General features: G+C 41.7%; 1 protein-coding gene across 1 annotated transcript; it reads right to left on the bottom strand.

Moving 5' to 3' along the window:
* Positions 1-1,418: 1,418 nt before the first annotated feature.
* wbp2nl (WBP2 N-terminal like) lies at positions 1,419-12,198 on the bottom strand. The gene is given in 8 exon segments (NM_001113925.1): positions 1,419-1,755; positions 1,858-1,934; positions 2,133-2,267; positions 3,468-3,656; positions 4,926-5,018; positions 6,179-6,314; positions 10,283-10,391; positions 12,102-12,198. Coding segments are annotated over 8 exon segments (846 nt in total). The 5' UTR covers positions 12,161-12,198; the 3' UTR covers positions 1,419-1,707.
* Positions 12,199-21,138: the final 8,940 nt, after the last annotated feature.

Here is a 21,138-nt window from a genome sequence, read left to right on the forward strand (position 1 = left end):
AACTGCAAAGTAAAAAGTCCTACACCAATATGTAATAAAAATAACTAAGTTTGCTCGGTAGCAGTAACTAATAGCAACTATTAAGATGTTTTTTCTTAAACTGGGTTACTTCTCCTGGGCAAACGTATTGCCTTTTATAACATAACCCCTTTAGTTTTCTGGAACAGCTGGGGCTCTCAATGGTGAAGAACTAAAACTCCCAGCATCCCTTTGCCAAGTGCAGGAGGGATGGTATGCACTGTAGTCTTGCAACATGGGTTGGAGTCTTGCTCCAGGGGTTGCCAATCCCTAATAATTTGCTGTGTGTAAGGGTTCCACACCGCCACTGCAGAGCTATACATGTAAATACAGCAGTGTGAAAACATACAGTACAAGACAAATAATGGTGTGCTAGAAATTTGCAAACATAAATTCCACAATGCTTTGAGAATGAATATCGATGTCATATATCTGTATAAAAGTTAAGACTTTGCTTTTCTAATGAGAAAAAGCTAAATTTAAAGCACAAATAATTAGTCTCTTTCTCTGCACATTTTAAAAGTGAAAGTAAATCCCAGGTGAACACCAGCCTGTGTGCTTTAATCCCATTAAAAAAACAAGTGGTTAAGTAAAAAATAGAGCTTGCTGCAATTGTATGGATTTTCCAGATCACAGGCTGAAGTTCCTCCAAGGGCACACATAAGTTAGTCAAGACAATGCAGCTACAAGGAAGCAACAAAATGGCTGCTGCCCCTTGAGGTGTCATAATACACCGTACCACACAATTACGTGGGACTTTAATCACAGCTGTAATGGTATTATTGGTAATGATTCAAAAGTGTTATAATTTATTTAAATTGCATGTGAATAAAATTTTATATATGGCCGTTTCTGTTTATAGTGTTGCCTTTTGGTTATATATTTAAAGAGATGCACTGTATTGTGCCGACAGATGTTGGCAACTAATTACTACTCTGTAGATGGACCATCCTTAGCGGCACTGTGCTTTTTAGCAAAGTGTCTGTTGGGGTCAGCGGTTAGTGATTATACGAACTGGGGTGGAGCATTTCTCAGTACTTAAGCATTTCCTTGTCATTTAAATGAAGGATAATCCTTGCTAGTAAATGGCCATGTATAGGCCTCCTGTGGAAAAGTCTGGTATGGACACAAAGATGGCTATGTATAACACGATAGCAAGGGACCAAGTAAAACCTGACCAGGCTTGACAGGTAATACCAGTCAGGTGATGAGGCAGAAAGCTATTTGCCATCTTTTATAAGAACCTTTGTTTGCCGACAGATTTTAGGGCTTGGAAATGGATAGCAACTACTTCACTGTGCGCAAAGCCAACTTAACATCCAGCTTTGGCCTAACAATAATACATGAACATAATTTAATCAAGGCCCTTTTAAAGAATAGGATTTATTGGACACTGCTCATTGACTTGAATTGTGAAGGATTCTGTAGTTTATTCTCAGAGAAACTGCCAGTAAAAAACAGTTTATAGATGAAATAAATTAATCTGCTGTTTTACATAAATAGCTGTACACACTTTTTAAAATGTATTACTACTAACAACCTGTTACCAGAACCAGGAAGTCACATCTGGGTGCTATGGTTATCAAGCTGGTCAGGGTTTCTTAGGGCTACACCAGGTGGATGTAAATCAAGACATCCAGCTGCCAAGAGATACAAAGGCTATGTTGCAGTGGGCTCAGGAATTTGTGTTTAGTTGTTCTTCTTATCATCAGTCGGAGCATATGGAGGTGGACGGTCCTGTACAAGAGAGTTCATAGTAGCAAATTACAAAAAAACCAATAACAGGAACACATAGAAATAAAGGTAACAACACGCTGCAATACAAAATCATGAACTCACCATAGGCATGTAGACATTGTGAGGGTCGGCTGGATTATAATACGCACTGGATGCAGCTTCTGCAGCTTTGCTGCCTCCTTAAAACAGAAAAACCATGATGCATCAAAAACCTACTGCACCATATTCTCTGTCAGTGCATAACCAGGTAATAGTATAGCTTAGATAGCTGGGGGTGAACGGTCTCTAAAAAGTACCAGTACTGATGCCAAGAGGAAGACTTTGTGCATATTTAGCTAAGAAAAGGCAGCAATTCATAATATTTTACTAGAACTCACCAGGCATACCAGCATCCATGCACCCAGAGGGAGCTGAAGGTGCTGGGGTTCCATTGTAAGGGGGCCCAGGATAAGGTGGTGGAGGAGCCATGTACATGGGATTCATTTCAGGAGGGGGTGGATACATACCAGGTCCTATAGAAAAATAACTCTCATAAATACACAACATTTTGTGCTTCTAAAACAAAAATAAATCCCCCATCTTGTAAGTTACATCACCCATATTAAGCCAGGACGGTGAAAGCTACATTTCCACATCCATGAAAAATAAAAGTAATATGAGTGGGCAAAGAATGGCTGGGGATAGTTAATAGTACAATGGATGTTCCCAGGCTAAATCTCATACAGCATTGGAAAGACGTTAAAGTACATGTATTGAAAGGAGAACTAAAGTTTAACTCAAGAAGAAGGGCAGCAATGTTATATATTATGTTCTGATCTTCTGTACCAGCCCAAGGCAACCAAAGTCCAAAGCAATGAAGTTCTGTGCCCCCAAATATACCCCCAGTAGCTCCCCATCTTCTTTTCTGCTGATTCCCTGATGCTGTCACTTACCTGAGCTTAGGAACCCACTCCCAATATACTGTATATATAGAATATGTCATGATATAAGGCTATTTAGTAATTATTTCAGATAACTAGCACATGGCAGCTCAGAAATCAGTGCAAGTAAATAATCAGCCTTGCAGCATCAGCTTCAGAACACAGAAGTATTTTCTAAACAGACCCTTGAGAACTTTTCTCAACAGCTGCCCAGAACCACTGAGCATGTGCACTGCCACAGACATATCTAACAAAATCCAGTATGGTGACCCCCCCCCCTTTGACAACTTTAAAGTTCTGGATCATTACTACTAAAGAGATGCTGAAACTTTAGGTTGGTGCAAAAAGTTCAGTATAACAAATATATAATTTTAGCTATATTCACTTTTAAGACTTAGTTCTTCTTTAAATACTTAATAATCATTACATTATAACTGGTTTAGACATGTACAAAATATAAGTCCATTGACACAGATTTCATAGATTGTACAACTGTATAGTAAAACTATACTGTATGTTGGTGTACCTAGGAATTTAACTAGTAAATAATTGACTATAATGGGGGAATATGGAAGCAGCTACATAGTAGTTTAGGCAGAAAAAAAACCACATACATTATGTTTAAAATAATACCATTGTTGAAACCACTTTGTTCCTATTATTTATACTGGAATGGAAGCTGCAATATTTCATCACACCAGCACTTCTTCTATTGAAGGTAAGGAAAAAGAGGACAAATTCCTTTGATATTCCTGATTGCAGTTTCAGTACAAATTAACCTTGCGCAAATACCTGGTGGTGGAGCATAGGGGTATCCCACTGGATTTGGAGGTGGTCCATATCCATTCATAGCAGGGGGTCCGTATGGATAAGGTCCTGATGGTTGGGGTGGCGCTGAATATATTCCTGGAGCTGGAGGGTACCCGCCTGGTGCAGGAATGTATCCATATACGGCATGAGGGACAGGAGGGGCTCTGGAAGCTAAAGAAAAACATATCTGAGTAAAGCTCTCCTTCTGGATGCAATGGTGGCTAATAAAGCCACCAAAGAAATAAAAAAAGGGTGACTTACAATTCTGTCACTTTAAAAACCTTGACAAACTTTCTTTTAATCTATTCTACATCAAAAAAGATGAAGAAATAATCACAGGTATGGGATTCGTTATCTGGAAACCCATTATTTAGAACGCCACTTATCCAGAAAACCCCAGGTGCCAAGCTAACTAAAAGAAATTTAAATTAAGCAGAGTTTAAAAGTTCAAGTTTTGGTAAAAAAAAAAAAAACAGTGCAATTTAGAAACAGTCACAATTTTAGTAATTTGACTTTATAATTTATCTTAGTAATTTGACTTTATAATTTATCTAACAGTTTTAGAGAAAATTAGATTTAAAACCAACATGGCCTCTGTCTGATACTTGGGGGGGCCTTGTACAGAAAACTGCTTAAGCAGCTGACTGCTGGGCCTATACTGGTACAAAAAAAGAATTGTTCTTAACCCTTTACCCGCCTGACAATCCACTGACTAACCAAGTCTCTCTACAACTAAGTCAATGCCTGCCCTGCCTGCTCTCACACACTCCTTCCTGCAGTCAGTTCAGCTAAACGGCTCTTATACACAGACATTTTACCCTGTGTTCCATTGTGGTGGATCACTCCTATATTCCACCTGAGGGAATTACAGCCCATTATTCCTTATTAGACCACACTCATTCAGGTACGTGCAAGCACCAAATGCAGGTGGAAAACAACTTGGCCTTTGCATGTGCCTGAATGATTCCGTTCTGGAAAAAAGGCTGTATTTCGTAATCACAGGAGAACATACAGCAAAACACCTGAGTAAGAGGAACAGAGTCTCGTTATTGCAAGCATAGATGTTTTAGAGATTGAGAAGAAGGATCTTCTGCAGTTCAGTTATCTTCTCAATTTAAGAGCACTTTTGGGAAATTTTTGCCACTCAGAAAAATGTTAAATGTGACATTTCATTGTAACGTGTTTGCTTAGACTTTTTAGTGAATGTCAGTACGTAGCACTGCTCAGCAACAGCACAGGGCACAATCACCTGTGCAGAGAGAAAGAATTAGGACAATTGTTTTCCACATTTAAAAATTATTTGTTCCAGCATGTAAAACAAATTATTAAATGATCTATTTACAAGTTGCACACATCAGAACTGCTTGTAAAAAGATACTGAAAAATAATAGTCCCTATAATTATGAAAAGGCACAGTTACAGGAAAAAAAAACCACTTACCACAAGTTGCCATTTTGAACATGACTTGTCCAAATTCAATAGCACCTCCACTATTAAATGTAAGTTTGAAAGAGGCCTGACCCACCCAGCCACCTGTGAACGACAGAGGTAAAATCTGTTAGGCAGTTTATAGACACTGATGGACCTTGAGGGCAAGTATGTTATTTCAATAACATATAAATGAAATAGAGCATAAAAATGCATAAGTAAAAGGTACAGTGCAGATATGTTTTAAACATCTAACAACAACAACAACAACAACAATATAGAGATTAGTGTCTATACCCCTCACCACAACCAAAGTTTTCCATTCTGGCTGGTATCTGGCTCTGCAGCAATGACTGCACACAGGTCTCTTTAGGGTTAAGACACATAGAGCTACTTAGTAGTAGCTACTTGTCATGGCTACTAAATGCCAGAAAATAACCTGCAACAGACAATACAGAGACTTGTCTCTGCTAAAACACACATAGACACAATTATCAGCAAATGATCAGCATTGTCTATTTTAGTGTGTCTTCACCTTTAGGGCTCTGGCACACGGGAAGATTAGCTGCCCACAACAAATCTCCCTTGTCACGGGCGACTAATCTCCCCAAACTACCATCCCACCGGCGACTTACACGCTGTGCAGGCGATTTCGGCAAATCGCCTAAGTTTCCTCACGGGGCATTTTCGGCGATTTGCCAAAATAGTCTGCGCAGCGTGTGCCATCCCACCGGTGACTTACATTATCGCCGGTGGGATAGCAATTCTGGGAGATTAGTCGCCCGCAAACAGGGAGATTTGTCGCGGGCGACTAATCTCCCCATGTGCCAGAGCCCTTAGAAGTAAAAGTCAGTCTACTACTGTTACAGACAATGACATTTAATTACAGAACCTAACTCTAGCCAGGAGAGGTGAATTTAGGCTGTTTTAAGTGTCAATATAAGTTTTAAGAAAAAGTAACGTATTTGCACGTTCCCCACACCCCCCTGCAGCATCAACGCATACGCATGCACTCTTTGGCGAACACGCATTGCTGCTGCTGCTTGTGGTAGGGGAGAGCACACTTGAGCAGCAGTGACAACTGGGGAACAAGGGGTCAGTGTGGTGATGCTGCAAAGGGGCAGGGGGAATGCAACTGGAGCGACACTGACAAAAGGGGAACAAGGGCCCAGACTAGGGGTAGGGCGCCCCCCATGGCTGCTCCCTAGTCATGTGCCTCTTCTGTCTACCCCTAGTTCCGGCCCTGCAGGGTGGGACACACGCACCTTCAGGCTCAGCACCGATGGATCCCTTGATGTAGTTGGCAGAGAACACTGGCTGTTCTATAGAGCATCCTTTCATCAGATAGAATGGCATATTAAAAGACATCATGGGGTCCTTCCCCTTGCTTAGGAAGATCACCTGCACAGAATGCAATTCATAAGAAGACTTTAGAAAGATTCTGGCTTTTTCCACTGTAGAAAATTCCTATTTCTAATATAGAAAACACCTTATAGAGTGTTACTGAAAACCAAACTGATAACTGCGCATAAGCAGTAACATAATGCTGTACAGTGTATACCAAATGTCACATTCTCTTCGATATAAAAAGAAAAAACTTTAATTTCTAGCTTTGCCCTCTAAAAACTCTTGAGACTTTACCGCTTGCTGGGTTACTGCCCAGCTAAGAAAGAGACCTTTTGCCTCTGTGGAGAGCGAATAATGTTACTGAAAGTGGATCATGTTCCTTAGAATGGAAAATCAAGTAAGATAGCATGCCACTGGAACACGCTATTCAGAAAATACAGGAACACATCACATGCATTTATACCAGATGGAGGTGCCCTTATTGAGAATGTATTAAAAAAAGCAACAATATGGCAGTAAGCATCCTTCACCTGTAAAAAAAAAAAAAAAAAAAAAAAAAAGAACCCATGCTCTTTACTACTGGTACTATTTTCAAGTGTCCTACAGCAGTGCTGTCCAACTTCTGTAGTACCGAGGGCCAGAATTTTTCCGACCTACGTGGTGGAGGGCCGATAATGGAAGCCAGTTTTGACCACTCCCCTTTTTGAAACCGCACCCACTTGAAACCACACCCATGTTATCACATGACCATACCCATATTAATGGTTGTAGTACAGCAAAAACCTGCCATACTCTGCCTGCCCTACCCTGCCTGTGTGCCATACTCTGCCTGCCCTACCCTGCCTTTGTGTGTGCTATACTCTGCCTTCCCTACCCTGCCTGTGTGTGCCATACTGTGCCTGCCCTACCCTGCCTGCGTGCCATACTTTCACTGTGTGTGCCATTCTTGGCTGGTTTGTGCCATACTTGGCCTGTGTGTGCCATACTCTGCCTGCCCTACCCTGCCTGTGTGTGCCATACTCTGCCTTCCCTACCCTGCCTGTGTGTGCCATGCTCTGCCTTTCCTACCCTGCCTGTGTGTGCCATACTTTCACTGTGTGTGCCATTCTTGGCTGGTTTGTGCCAAACTTGGCCTGTGTGACATACTCTGCTTGCCCTACTCTGTCTGTGTGTGCCATACTCTGCCTTCCCTACCCTGCCTGCGTGTGCCATACTTTCACTGTGTGTGCCATTCTTGGCTGGTTTGTGCCAAACTTGGCCTGTGTGTGCCATACTCTGCCTGCCCTACTCTGCCTGTGTGTGCCATACTCTGCCTTCCCTACCCTGCCTGTGTGTGCCATACTCTGCTTGCCCTATGCTGCCTGTGTGTATGGCACACACAGGCAGCCTACAGTGACACAATGCTGGCACTGCTCCTACAGTCTGCACAATAACTATATATTAAAAAACTTTTTAATTGTTGTACCACCTCAGTATATGTTCTTTTTGTAGTGTGCAGGGATTATTTGTGGGTTTCTACTGCTCCTGAGGTGTGAACAGGGGAACAATGGGGGTGATTACAGCCTGAGCCTGAGGTGTGAACAATGCAGAGATTAAAAGGTGTGAACAACACAGGGAATTACATGTTTAAACAATACAGCCTGATTACAGCCTGAATCTGAGGTGAGAACCATGCAGGGGGGGGGGGCAGTTAATCACAGTACTGATACCATTTAAAGCTTACACAAGAGTAAGCCATCAAAGCAGCCAGACAGGTGGGGGGCCACACAGAGGGGGGTCGCGGGCCGCCAGTTGGACAGCACTGTCCTACAGCATTGCAAATAATCAGATTACAATGACAGCAAATGCAGGCCTTTGAAATGAGGACCACTTCAATGAGCCTAATTAAACCTGACAAATTTTCAGCCAGATATTGGTGGGGCAGGCCCATCGGAGGTTCCCATACAGGGCCAATTTGACAGGCCTGCCCAACTGATATCTGACCACCAAGTGGGCATCTTAGAGTGCAAGGAACTGATGTGAATCATATACAATCTTTGTAAATGCTGTGTAAATGTCCATCTATATAGAAAAGGTTTAAAGTGGACCTGTCACCCAGACATAAAAAGCTGTATAATAAAAGTCCTTTTCAAATTAAACATGAAACCCCAAATAATTTTTTTATTACCACATCCATACCCATTATAAAAGCATTTTAAAATCCCAGCTGTCAATCATATAATGCCTGCCCCGCCTCTATGCCTTAGGCATAGGGGTGGGGCAGACAGTTACTTTCACTTTCAATTCAGAACTTCTTAGATGTCACTGCACTCCTGACATTTCCCCTCCCTCCTCACCATCTAATTGTGTAACCAGTGCATGGATATGGGTATCAGGTCCCCCCATACTGGCACAGAAACAAGATATTGGCAGGATGCAATGCCTGCTTTGATAACAGTGTCCACAAAATGGCCCCTGCCTGCTTGCTGCAATTGTGAATTCAAAGGCTGAAGAAAATAAGATTAAAATAATTTATATAGTGTAAGTGAAGTTTATTTTGCTTGCCAAACACAATAGAAAACAATTTGAAATTATTTCTTAAGGTGACAGGTCCGCTTTAAAGGACTAATTTAGCCAGTAACAGGAAACTTTACACGTTAATGGTAAAAGTTCACATCCCATAACTTGTAATATGTTTTTTTAATTTGCTCCCTCTCTCCCTCCCCAATACACATATAATCTATGGGTTCTGAGCAAGGAGAGATAAGGAGTGCTGTATACTGGGGTAACCCCTTTTCTCAGTGCTCCTTGGGACTCTAGTGGAACATATATTGTATAATATACATTATACCTCAGGATTATCTATGAAGGAATGTATGACTAAGGATTTGGACTGATTTTTTATTGGTGCATGTCAGGGGATTGCAGTGAGAGGGTTGCCTCTAACTAGCATATTGAAGTATTATATAGCAATGTATTGTATTTGCTTATTCATATAGCAAAAGGCGTAATCACAAAAGGGTTACAGTTGCTATACATTAGACTGTGAAAACAAATACTTCTGTGGTAGGGTAGAAGTTTCAAAATACAGACTGGATGAGGTCGCTGCCCTGTATATCTTACATTAGTACTGATATAACTGCAGCACAATTAACTGTCCTGGAGATATCTTACTGAGGCTGTCAGGCTTAGCAGGGCCAGACCTAGGGGTGGGCAGAAGATGTATGTGTCTAGGGCACAACAGTAAGGGGGGTACTGGGCGATTACCTCTGCATTTTCTAGGTTTTGACCTTTTCAAAGTCAAGTGCCCTGAATCTCTCCTCAGCTGCTGTCTTACTGCGGGGGGATTTGGTGCACAATTTGCCAGGGGGGTGGAGAGGTGGGAGACCCCAAGGGAAAGGGGGCAATCATGATGGGCGCTAGCCTTCACCCATAGGCTCAATACTGAGTTTCAGACAGATAAGTCAGTGTAAGTAAGTTATCCATGGCATGTTGCCTAGGAAAAAAAAATACCATCAAAATTGGAGCATAATTATTTTGATTCAGTCACTTAAATCACATACAAGTTCAGTTAAGATGGCTATAATAGGGAACATATTGACTAAAGTTAATTTCACACAAAGAAGTTTCTCTAACTGCTCTTCGCCCCCTAGCATCCCACAACAGCAGGAATGCAGTCAACACTGTCATTTTTACCTGGGAACAGTTAAGTGGTTTCTATGTCAGAAAAAAAAACAGCAACGTGTGACATTAGTCCAAGGTAAAAGCTTACTAGCCCACGTACAGGACTAAAATAATGGTCTTCCTGGCTGGTATCTAATATGATATCAAACTGAGAAGGCTGAAAATAGAGTCAGACAAAGACTGCATCAGTTGATGTACAAAATCCTTTCCCAAGGGGTTTGCACTGGGTGGTTTAACAGGCAAAGATCCACTCCTTTGGTGATGTTGCCAAACAAGAGGCTATACCCATGCATGGCCAGTAGTACTACAGCAGCACTACAGTTTGTGATTCTCAGCAATAACCATGCAGAGTACCTTACCCTGTAGGGGGTGAGAAATAGAGATCCTTTTTTGGTGCCTTTGAATGCCTCTGATTTTTGAGACATATCGCTGAAGGAGAGTTCCACATCTTTACACTGCCTGAGAACACTGGAAGAGAAAATGTATGTATATGATCAGAGTTCATGTGACAGATATGGGTTCATCACTTAGGAAGGAGTTTTCACTGTGATTTCACAAGCAACCACTGTTTACATGAACAACTCCCCTCCCAACGTGACTCAGTAATCCTGTTTTTCACAGACTTTTCTTGTTGCCCCACCCACCCTCCCCAGTTGACAGCTCTGCTGTACAGAACCAGGCCAAACTGCATGTATCAGCTGTGGTGAGAGATATAATACAATAACTATTATAATACAATAGCTGTTCTACGTGGATCTACCTACTGGCCACATTTACCTTTAACACTCACCTAATAATAGTTTTAGAGCCCAGTGCCTTTAACTGGTAATTAAGGGAAATCCTGAAAGTTCTGCCTTCTGGTTGAACTAAAGCAATAAACCTAGACAGTATTTACATAGATCAGTAACCAGCCAGTGTTATCCCCAGACATAATTAATGGATGTCTTTCCATTAACTTAGCACTTGCAATCCCTACAATTACATTTTAATGACACACATAATATCATTCTCTACTCATCTCATATATTTAGTGTTTATACCCCACAGTTGTCCATTCTGCCTTCACTGTATGTAGCAGATCTCACAGGAAAATCACGTATTGTTATAGCTCACACAGCACCTCAAATTCTTACTCTGTGTGTACACACAAGTGACATACATTGTAAGCTCTACGGGACAGGGACCCCCTTCCTACTATCTCATACCACATGGCACTTAATCTCTATGTATTTATATTTATTTATTGTATTTATTATTACATCTATCCTCCTTGTGTGTAATTGTGTATATATTGTAAGATTGTACAGTGCTGCATACCCTTGTAGCGCTTTAATAAAGTTAAAGTCTGTGACAGACGGGGAGATTAGTCGCCGCGTGACAAATCTCCCCGAAATGCCATCCCATCGGCTAGAATGTAAATCGCCGGTGGGGTGGCATACGCGGCACCGCGATTTGCCGAAGTCGCAGAAGTTGCCTTGAGAGGAAACTTCCACAACTTCAGCAAATCGCTGCGCTGCCAGATTTACATTATAGCCGGTGGGTTGGCATTTCAGGGGGATTTGTCGCACGGCGACTAATCTCCCCGTCTGTGACAGCCCTAAACATACATACACGTATACTGAATGTGGAGGTGCTGTGGAAGCTATAGCAATAACATATAAGGTAATTATTTCCAGCAGGATAAAGAAAATACCATGATAAAATAATATATGCAGCGCAGGTATTATTACTAACACACACAGCACATTATGACTAGCACACACTACTACACACACAGCACATTATGACTAGCACACACTACTACACACACAGCACATTATGACTAGCACACACTACTACACACACAGCACATTATGACTAGCGCACACTACTACACACACAGCACATTATGACTAGCGCACACTACTACACACACAGCACATTATGACTAGCACACACTACTACACACACAGCACATTATGACTAGCGCACACTACTACACACACAGCACATTATGACTAGCGCACACTACTACACACACAGCACATTATTACTAACACACACTACAACACACAGCACATTATATTTCAGCTACAGCATATTATTACTAGAGACAGACAGCACTGTATAATACACAGTATATTGCGAGGGTTTCCAGCACTAACAAGGAGAGTATACAAACATACACAAAACACTGACCTCTCCCCGTTGCTGACGATGATCCCAGCCCCCTCAGAGTGGTTCTTATTTAGCGACATCTCCCACTAAACCTTCCAACTTCTCCCTGCGTACTCACTAATTACTGCAATGGAGTTACCTAATGGAGCTCCTGATGTCACTTCCATGTGACCAAATTGTGGGCGGGCCGAGGTGATGTCACCGGGGGGGGGGGCTAGCACCAATTCCTGCTCAGGAACTGCCAGTTTCTCAGCTGTAAGTGACAGCTCGATGCAAACAGTCCCTGTCATGGGAAAACGTTGTTTTAAAGCATCGAAATCCGTGTTTTAAAAGAGCAAATAAATATTTTTACATTTAATTTTGGAATATGACTTGGGGCTAGCCATAAGTCTTCATTTCCCAGAGTGCCATGGCCATGTGCATACTTACCTGCTGTGCTGCAAGTTGGGGTGATATCACAGATAGCAGCTCCCTGACACCTGTATCACTATAAGGTAGATATCAGAATAGCACTCAATAGTAACAAATCCAAGTCCGGCTCATGACTCCTGACATTACATGGGAGTAGGAGAAACAATAGGTTACCTGAAAGCAGTTCTAATGTGTAGCGCTGGCTCCTTCTGAAGCTCAGACTCAGGCACAATGCACTGAAATGGCTACATTGTGCAGTTCAAGAATAACATTTTAAATGGTTAATTATTTTCTATGTAAACTGTAATTTAGAAATAAAAAGTACAGTGCTGCTGGGGGAGTGCAGTATGATAAGTACAGTGCTGCTGGGGGGAGTGCAGTGTAAGTACAGGGCTGTAGGGGGGAGTGCAGTATGATAAGTACAGTGCTGCTGGGGGAGTGCAGTGTAAGTACAGGGCTGTAGGGGGGAGTGCAGTATGATAAGTACAGGGCTGCTGGGGGAGTGCAGTATGATAAGTACAGGGCTGCTGGGGGAGTGCAGTATGATATGTACAGTGCTGCTGGGGGGAGTGCAGTGTAAGTACAGTGCTGCTGGGGGAGTGCAGTATGATATGTACAGTGCTGCTGGGGGGAGTGCAGTGTAAGTACAGTGCTGCTGGGGGAGTGCAGTATGATATGTACAGTGCTGCTGGGGGAGTGCAGTATGATATGTACAGTGCTGCTGGGGGGAGTGCAGTGTAAGTACAGTGCTGCTGGGGGAGTGCAGTATGATATGTACAGTGCTGCTGGGGGAGTGCAGTATGATATGTACAGTGCTGCTGGGGGGAGTGCAGTGTAAGTTCAGGGCTGCAGGGGGAGTGCAGTATGATAAGTACAGGGCTGCAGGGGGAGTGCAGTGTAAGTACAGGGCTGTAGGGGGAAGTGCAGTATGATAAGTACAGTGCTGCTGGGGGAGTACAGTATGATAAGTACAGTGCTGCTGTGGGGAGTGCAGTGTAAGTTCAGGGCTGCAGGGGGGAGTGCAGTATGATAAGTACAGGGCTGCAGGGGGGAGTGCAGTATGATATGTACAGTGCTGCTGGAGGAAGTGCAGTATGATATGTACAGTGCTGCTGGGGGAGTGCAGTATGATATGTACAGTGCTGCTGGGGGAGTGCAGTATGATATGTACAGTGCTGCTGGGGGGAGTGCAGTGTAAGTACAGGGCTGTAGGGGGGAGTGCAGTATGATAAGTACAGTGCTGTAGGGGGGAGTGCAGTATGATAAGTACAGTGCTGCTGTGGGGAGTGCAGTGTAAGTACAGTGCTGCTGGGGGAGTACAGTATGATAAGTACAGTGCTGCTGTGGGGAGTGCAGTGTAAGTTCAGGGCTGCAGGGGGGAGTGCAGTATGATAAGTACAGGGCTGCAGGGGGGAGTGCAGTATGATAAGTACAGGGCTGCAAGGGGGAGTGCAGTATAAGTACAGTGCTGGAGGGGGGAGTGCAGTATAAGTACAGTGCTGCAGGGGGGAGTGCAGTATGATAAGTACAGGGCTGCAGGGGGGAGTGCAGTATGATAAGTACAGGGCTGCAAGGGGGAGTGCAGTATAAGTACAGTGCTGGAGGGGGGAGTGCAGTATAAGTACAGTGCTGCTAGGGGAGTGCAGTATGATAAGTACAGTGCTGCAGGGGGAAGTGCAGTATGATAAGTACAGGGCTGCTGGGGGAGTGCAGTATGCAGTATATAATTTAATATCTCAGAGTGATCTGTTCCGGCTATGGACAGAGTGATCTCTTGAGGGCTCTGGTGAAGAGCAGAGTGATTTGTACAAGAACCCTCCTTATGAACACAGATAATGGAAAGGTGTTGCCTGTCATACCTCTAATGCAATGATACTGCTTGTGTCATGCAAGAGTGGGCAATGTAATAAAAAAATTATTTTTTTATAATTAAAATTATTTAGAATATATAGACTGATTTGCAACACTCCAACTGCCTTTTAGACCACTCCATAGCTAAGTGTGCTTATATATACACTATTTATATACTGGCACACACAGAGGATCTGAGAGCTTTACAGTGGACAACATACAGGAGGTGACAGGCTGAGGGAACAAACAGCACAGTGCAGAACGTCTCAGGTGTCAGCTGATGTGAATGTGGCAGGTTCTTTATTAGCGCTCTGACGGCTGGTCACTGTGTCTGAATAATAACACTAGAAAGTTTTATTTCTGAAAACCGAGGAACACTGCATAGTATTAAAGGTAAAGAAAAGGGTGATTATCTGCTCAAATGCTCTTATTGTTTTATGAAATAAAATGGCCAATGGTGAAAGGTCATACAGTTAATATCAATTAAATTTACATATAACTTTAAAACTATTGATTTTTTTTTAATTCACATTTGTTGAAAGGTTGAATAGCATTACCTTATTTTTCACTGAGCACAACACAGTGGAGTTTTTGGGTGGTGTTAATAAAACTGTCCTTTTGAACTTGCATAATCTGAAATGATTAGTCCTTAGTTTTCCAGCTATTCTTAGGGGTTTGATTGAATCCTTTCAGTCCTTTGTATTTATGCCATCTTTTATATAACTGTTTAAATTCAAGATACTTAATGGAGGCCTCTCCATCCTCCTCCAGTCTAAGAAGCTGGAAGATGTCTGTGGAAGAAGTTGGTAACATGGGAGACTTTCCTTTGAAGAGCAGCTGTAGGATAGTGAAACGGAGCTTCTCATATACAGTAAGGTAGGCCAATGTATATGCTAATGCAGAGCATAAAACTCCTTTAAGGAATTTTGTCATGGGAAAACTTTCACTCTTTACTGCTGTGCTGCAAGTTGGAGTGAAATCACCCCCCTCCCTTTCACCCCAGCAGACAGTCACCAGAACAATGGGAAGGTAACAAGATAGCAGCTCCCTGATGCCTGTAATGCTAATGATTATTAGAATAGCACTCAGTAGTAAAATATCCAAGTCTGGCTCATAAATTCAACCTTTATATAGAGTAGGAAAAACAATAGGTTACCTGAAAGCAGTTCTAATGTGTAGCGCTGGCTCCTCAGATACAGGCACAATGCACTGAGATGGCACCTACACACCAATATTACAGCTAAATAAATACATTTGTTGGTTCAAGAATAAAATGGCAGAGTGAATTATTTGCTATGTAAACAGCGTAATTTAGAAATAAAAAGTACCTCATGGAAATCATGACCGAATCCCTTTAAAGAAAATCTATACCCCCAAAGAATGTAGGTCTCTATAAAAATATACCACTTAAAACAGCTTGCATGTAAAACCCTACTTAGTCTAAATAAACCATTTTAATAAAAATATACTTTTTCAGTATTATGTGCCATTGGGTAATATTAGGTAGACAATTGCCATTTTCATTACTAAGGGCTGCCCCCTAGTATCATACGATTTATTGTGCGCACATTCACAAACCAAGGGCACACATACATTTTAGGCCACATCAGCCAGTGAATGGACAGAGTTCTGGTTTTTACTCCCACACGTCTTCCTGTTCATTATTTCCTGTCAGGTGATCTCCAAGGGAGCACACAGACCATAACAAAATGGTGGCTCAAGGAAATACATGTAAAACAGCAATATTTACTGATTTATATATTTCAGCTTGTTCTTCAATAGGCAACTTAATATGATATAACTATAACCAAGTTGCACTAGACCATATGGTACTATGTATACATAAACACATAAGAAAACTCTGAGCAGCTATTAAATTGCAGTTTTTACATATGGTTCCCAATAATATATCATACATAACATGGTATGGGTAGAAGAAAATTCAAGTTCCTTATATCCAAGATTGTGTATACAGGATAAATTCAGTTTTGCATTATATTTAATTGCCTGAAATGATGCGAATGTGATTATCACTCATAATAACAGTGATACTCCCTTTCCTTATAAATGTGATGCTCCATCTACTTGCATGACACCCAACTTTAATGGACATCTGGTGGTCATACATGTATGTTGTGAGTTACATCTTCCAAGTTGGAGGTCCCCACCATCTGTAATTAGGCCAGGGGAACACAGAGCAGATTGTCCACTTTCTTCCACTTCTTCCTGTAGCTTATTTAAAAGATAAGCATCGTGTGTGAAGCTACACAGAGTGGATATCGGTGTGGAAAATCAAAGGTATGCCGATATTGGCTATCGTGCCATATTGTGCCACTTTTCTCTAGCTGCATACAAAATGGAGGAGGAAGAAAAGCTTGCAATCTACTCTGTGTGCCACTGGCCTTAGTGTAAGGGCACACAAATTTTTTTCTCCTCAGGGGTAAAAGCATCTGTTCAGATCCAACATCTTGCAGCAGCACTAATGGGCAAAGAATCCGCCTGTCAGTGTGTGCACACAGAGATGAGTTTTGGCACCAAAGTGCTGCTGTAACATAGGCCAATCAGAGCAGAAAATGCCATGTGTGCCATTACCAAGATAATAGAAATATTTTTATTTAAATATTGATATGACAAGAATCCAGCCAGTGGAGCTCTGTGCAGTTTGTATTTTCATGGTTCACGCTCTTATTCAAAAGGAAATGTACTCTAGCCAGGAGAAAAGTCCAAAGGAGTTTCCCATTCTCAGGATGTCTGTCATGCCCTAACTATAATGACTATAATTCAACATGGTGCTTCAGAAGGTGTCACAAGTATTTAGTGCTGGGCTGGCTTTTTTGCCTTTCGTCTTCTTATGTATACCCTTCTTCTCACAGGGTAGGGACGGTTAGGTGGCTGGGTAAGTTTCTCTTGTATCTGTACTAAGTGAATTACACTCTTTGGAGAAGCTATAGGTTTCCTGGGAGCCATGCGTAGTCTCTTTCTGGCAAAAACTCTGTTAATTCCTTCAAAGCGTTCATTTAATTCTACCAGGCGTTTTTTTAACAGGTTCACATCTCGCAGGAGGTCATCAAGCGCTTCGGCAAGGGAGCGAATCCTACAGAAACATAGAGAATAATGGGAAAAGTAAAGGAAATGCAAAGCAAGAGTAAAGTACATCGGGCCCGATTCACTAGTGTATCACAAGTGTGATAAAACGTGCGCTATTTATTGCGTGTGCTAAAAATTTTATCGCGTCTTAATTTTCGCAACTTTTCGCACGATTCACTATAAGCATACATGCGCTTTTTTACGCACGGTATTTTATGCGATAGGTTTGTCGCGATAAATAGCATGCACGGTATTTTCCGCATGCATGCTATTTATCGCATGCGCTAACTGTCGCGACATTACTCAAGCGACAACCGGCAGCATAAAATTGGCGACATTTTGCCCTGGGAGAGCACAAAGTGCTAGAGAGGTGCTGTATAAATGTTTATTTGCAAAAAAAAAGCCCAAAAAGCAATAAAAATATATATTGGCGTTTATGGCTAACATGGCGTGCGTTCATTTGCGCAACTTTATATGCGGCTACAAGTGATGAAATGTTTCGCCAGGCATGGATTCGCAGTGAATTTTTGGACGTGTGGCGAATTTTTCTGCAGCAAATTTTTTCATGCGTTTCGCAAAACCATCCGCCAATGGCAAAACAAATAAAAAAATTCGCCACGCGAAAATTCGGATTGGAAAACGAACATTTTGCGACTTTTTCGTATTTTTTGCGATTTTTTTCGTCGACGTTACGACTTTTTCAGAGATTGACGCGACTTTTTCATAACCGTTACATTCGCGACAATTCACGAAAAAGTCGCAAAATACAGATCATTACGAAAAAAACGCATTCGGACGCTTTTCGGACGTTCGTGGATTAGTAAATGTGCCCCTAGGTCTGCTAGGTCTTAGTTACTGAAGCAAGGAAGCGGCAATTTGGAAGTCAGAATAGAGGTTATTGGTTGCTATGGGGTTACTGCTACTAGGCAAACTTAGTGCCTTTTATTACAAAACCCCAATTATATTTTGAGGTTTAGACACCCATGTCCTGTAAAAAATATTTTTACAAGGTAGTAGCAAGCTGATCCTGTAATTACTGGGAAGAGGAAGTATTTAAGTATGTGCCCAAGGCACGACCCCGCTTGTCACCCCTCCCTCATGATCCCTTATCCTCCCCACTGCCCCACAAATTCATTTTCCCTGATATCCCCTGCTACTTGCACTACATAATGAGTGGATGGTTGGGGTGGGAGCAAGAGCATTTATAAGCTACATTAGGGCCAGAACTCGGGGTTTCAGACAGAAAAGGTACATGTCTGGTGCCCCCACACTGTTGCATCCTAAACATGTGCCTCTTTTGCCTACCCCTAGTTCCAGCCATGTTATCACCAAAATGTCTGTATTTGTATATAAGACATAATCATATTATTATGGGTCATTTATACTGATAAATTACACAAAACAAGACAAAAAGTGCATATTTTCACAATACTATAAGTTTGTGCCAACATGGTTTTATAAATACCCTGTAATACATATTGCCAGACTAATTTACTTGACTTTTTTAAAAGAGGTAAGCAAGGAACCTAGACTGGTTGGTTGATCTACTTAGACTTTGCTAAACTAGTGTTTACAGTACTGGTACAGTACTGCACAGAGAGTTAATGATAATATTAAGGAATATTGGCCTTGAATATAATATTTGCACTTGGATAGAGGACTGGCTGAAGGATAGATTACAAAGAGTGGTGGTAAATGGAACATATTCTAATTGGACCAGTGTTGTTAGTGGAGGGGTCTTTTGCTTTTTAACTTGTTTATTAATGACCTGGAGGTGGGCATAGAAAGTACTGTCCCCAACTTTGCTGATGATACTAAATTGTGCAAAACTTTATGTTCCATGCGGGATGCTGCCATTTTGCAATTATATTTGATTAAATTGGAAAACTTGGCAGCAAACTGACAGATTGAATTCAATGTTGATAATTGGAAGGTTTAGCATTTTGGAAGAAATAATAGAAATGTTATACGCTAAGGGGCACATTTACTTACTCACGAACGGGCCGAATGCGTCCGATTGCGTTTTTTTCGTAACGATCGGTATTTGGCGATTTTTTTCGGAAAATTGTCGCGCCTTTTTCGTTGCCATTTCGAATGTTGCGCAAAATCTGGCTACGTTACTACTTGCGCAAAAAGTCGCGCCTTTTCCTTAGCCTTCGTGCCGAGTACGAAAGATTCGGATTCATTCAAGCTTCAGTATGGTGACTTTTCGTGGGCCAGGTTGGAGCTGCAGGGTGCCATTGAGTCCTATGGGAGGCTTCCAAAATCATGCTAAGTCTGAAAGTTTTGCCCGCCGCTTACGAGCGCTCAATACGAAAAAGTCGCAACAAGATCGTAATGGCTACGGAAAACTCGCGTTTTTTCGCGCAAATCGTATTGGTAACGAAAAAGTCGCAACAATTTCCGAAAAGTCGTAAAGGCGCCGAAAAAATCGCAAAAAATACGAAAAAGTCGCAAAATGTTCGTTTTCCAATCGGAATTTTTCCAATTCGGATTCGAATTCGTGTCTTAGTAAATCAGCCCCTAAGTGTGTTGGGGGTATCCATAATTAAGATGGATCTAGGGGTTTTGTAGGTAACAAGATGTGTAATTCTAGGCAGTGTCATTCTGTGACTACTAAACCATATAAAGTACATGTTTGAGATCCTTTATCTGGAAACCTGTTATCTAGGATGTCCCAAATTACAGGAAGGCCATTTTGAAAAATAGATTTCCTTTTTTTATGTAGTAATAAAACATAACATTTTACTTGATCCCGGGTAAGATAATTAATCCTTATTGAGGGCAAAACAAACTTATTGTGTTTAGGCTGATGCCACACCAGGCGTAGGGCTGATTTTTTCGGCAAGCGGAAAAACGCTTGCCGAAAATTCAGCCCTACGCCTGCTACTTGTGCCTGCACCCGAATGAATGGAATACGCTCGGGTGCAGGCACATGTAGCCGATATACGAACGAAAAGGCGAGACTTTGCATTCTCTCGCGTTTTCGTGCGTATATTGGCTACATGTGCCTGCACCCGAGCGTATCCCATTCATTCGGGTGCAGGCACAAGTAGCAGGCGTAGGGCTGAATTTTCAGCAAGCGTTTTTCCGCTTACTGAAAAAATCAGCCCTACGCCTGGTGTGGCATCAGCCTTAATTAACATTTAAATTATTTTTATAGTAGACAAAGTATGGAGATTCAAATTATGAAAAGACCCCATCTGGCAAAATTGGCTTGGCTCAGTAAAAATTCACATGCAAAACAAATCTGCTTATTGAAATTTTTTTTTACAAACAAGTTTACTGCATGCATCTCTTTACAATAAACAACTAGAATGGGAAATTGTTACCCAGTGTAATCAGGGAGGAGAAGTTCCGGCTGGTCCATTAGGATGTCTTTACCAGCACTGAAAATTTCATTTCCCCATTTTTCAAGAAATCCCGTAATACTGCGTATTCCCATGATATTTACTTTGTTAGCTGAAAAAAAGAGAGTTTAATTAAATTAAATTGTCACCTTAATGCTTTTGCTATCACTATAGATACGGGGAGGTAAAAGTTAGTCGTATAACGCACTGGGGGTACCTAACAAATTACTTTGGCCTAAAATTGAGTTCTCTGGCCTAAAATTTGTGTGCAAATCTTAGAAGGAAAATTTTGGACGTGTGGGGTTTTGCTCTATGTTTGCAATAAAATAATACACATTTGGTATTTGCATGCTAAGGGG

This window comes from Xenopus tropicalis, chromosome 4 (assembly GCF_000004195.4).
Source record: "Xenopus tropicalis strain Nigerian chromosome 4, UCB_Xtro_10.0, whole genome shotgun sequence".
NCBI classification, from domain to species: Eukaryota; Metazoa; Chordata; class Amphibia; order Anura; family Pipidae; genus Xenopus; species Xenopus tropicalis.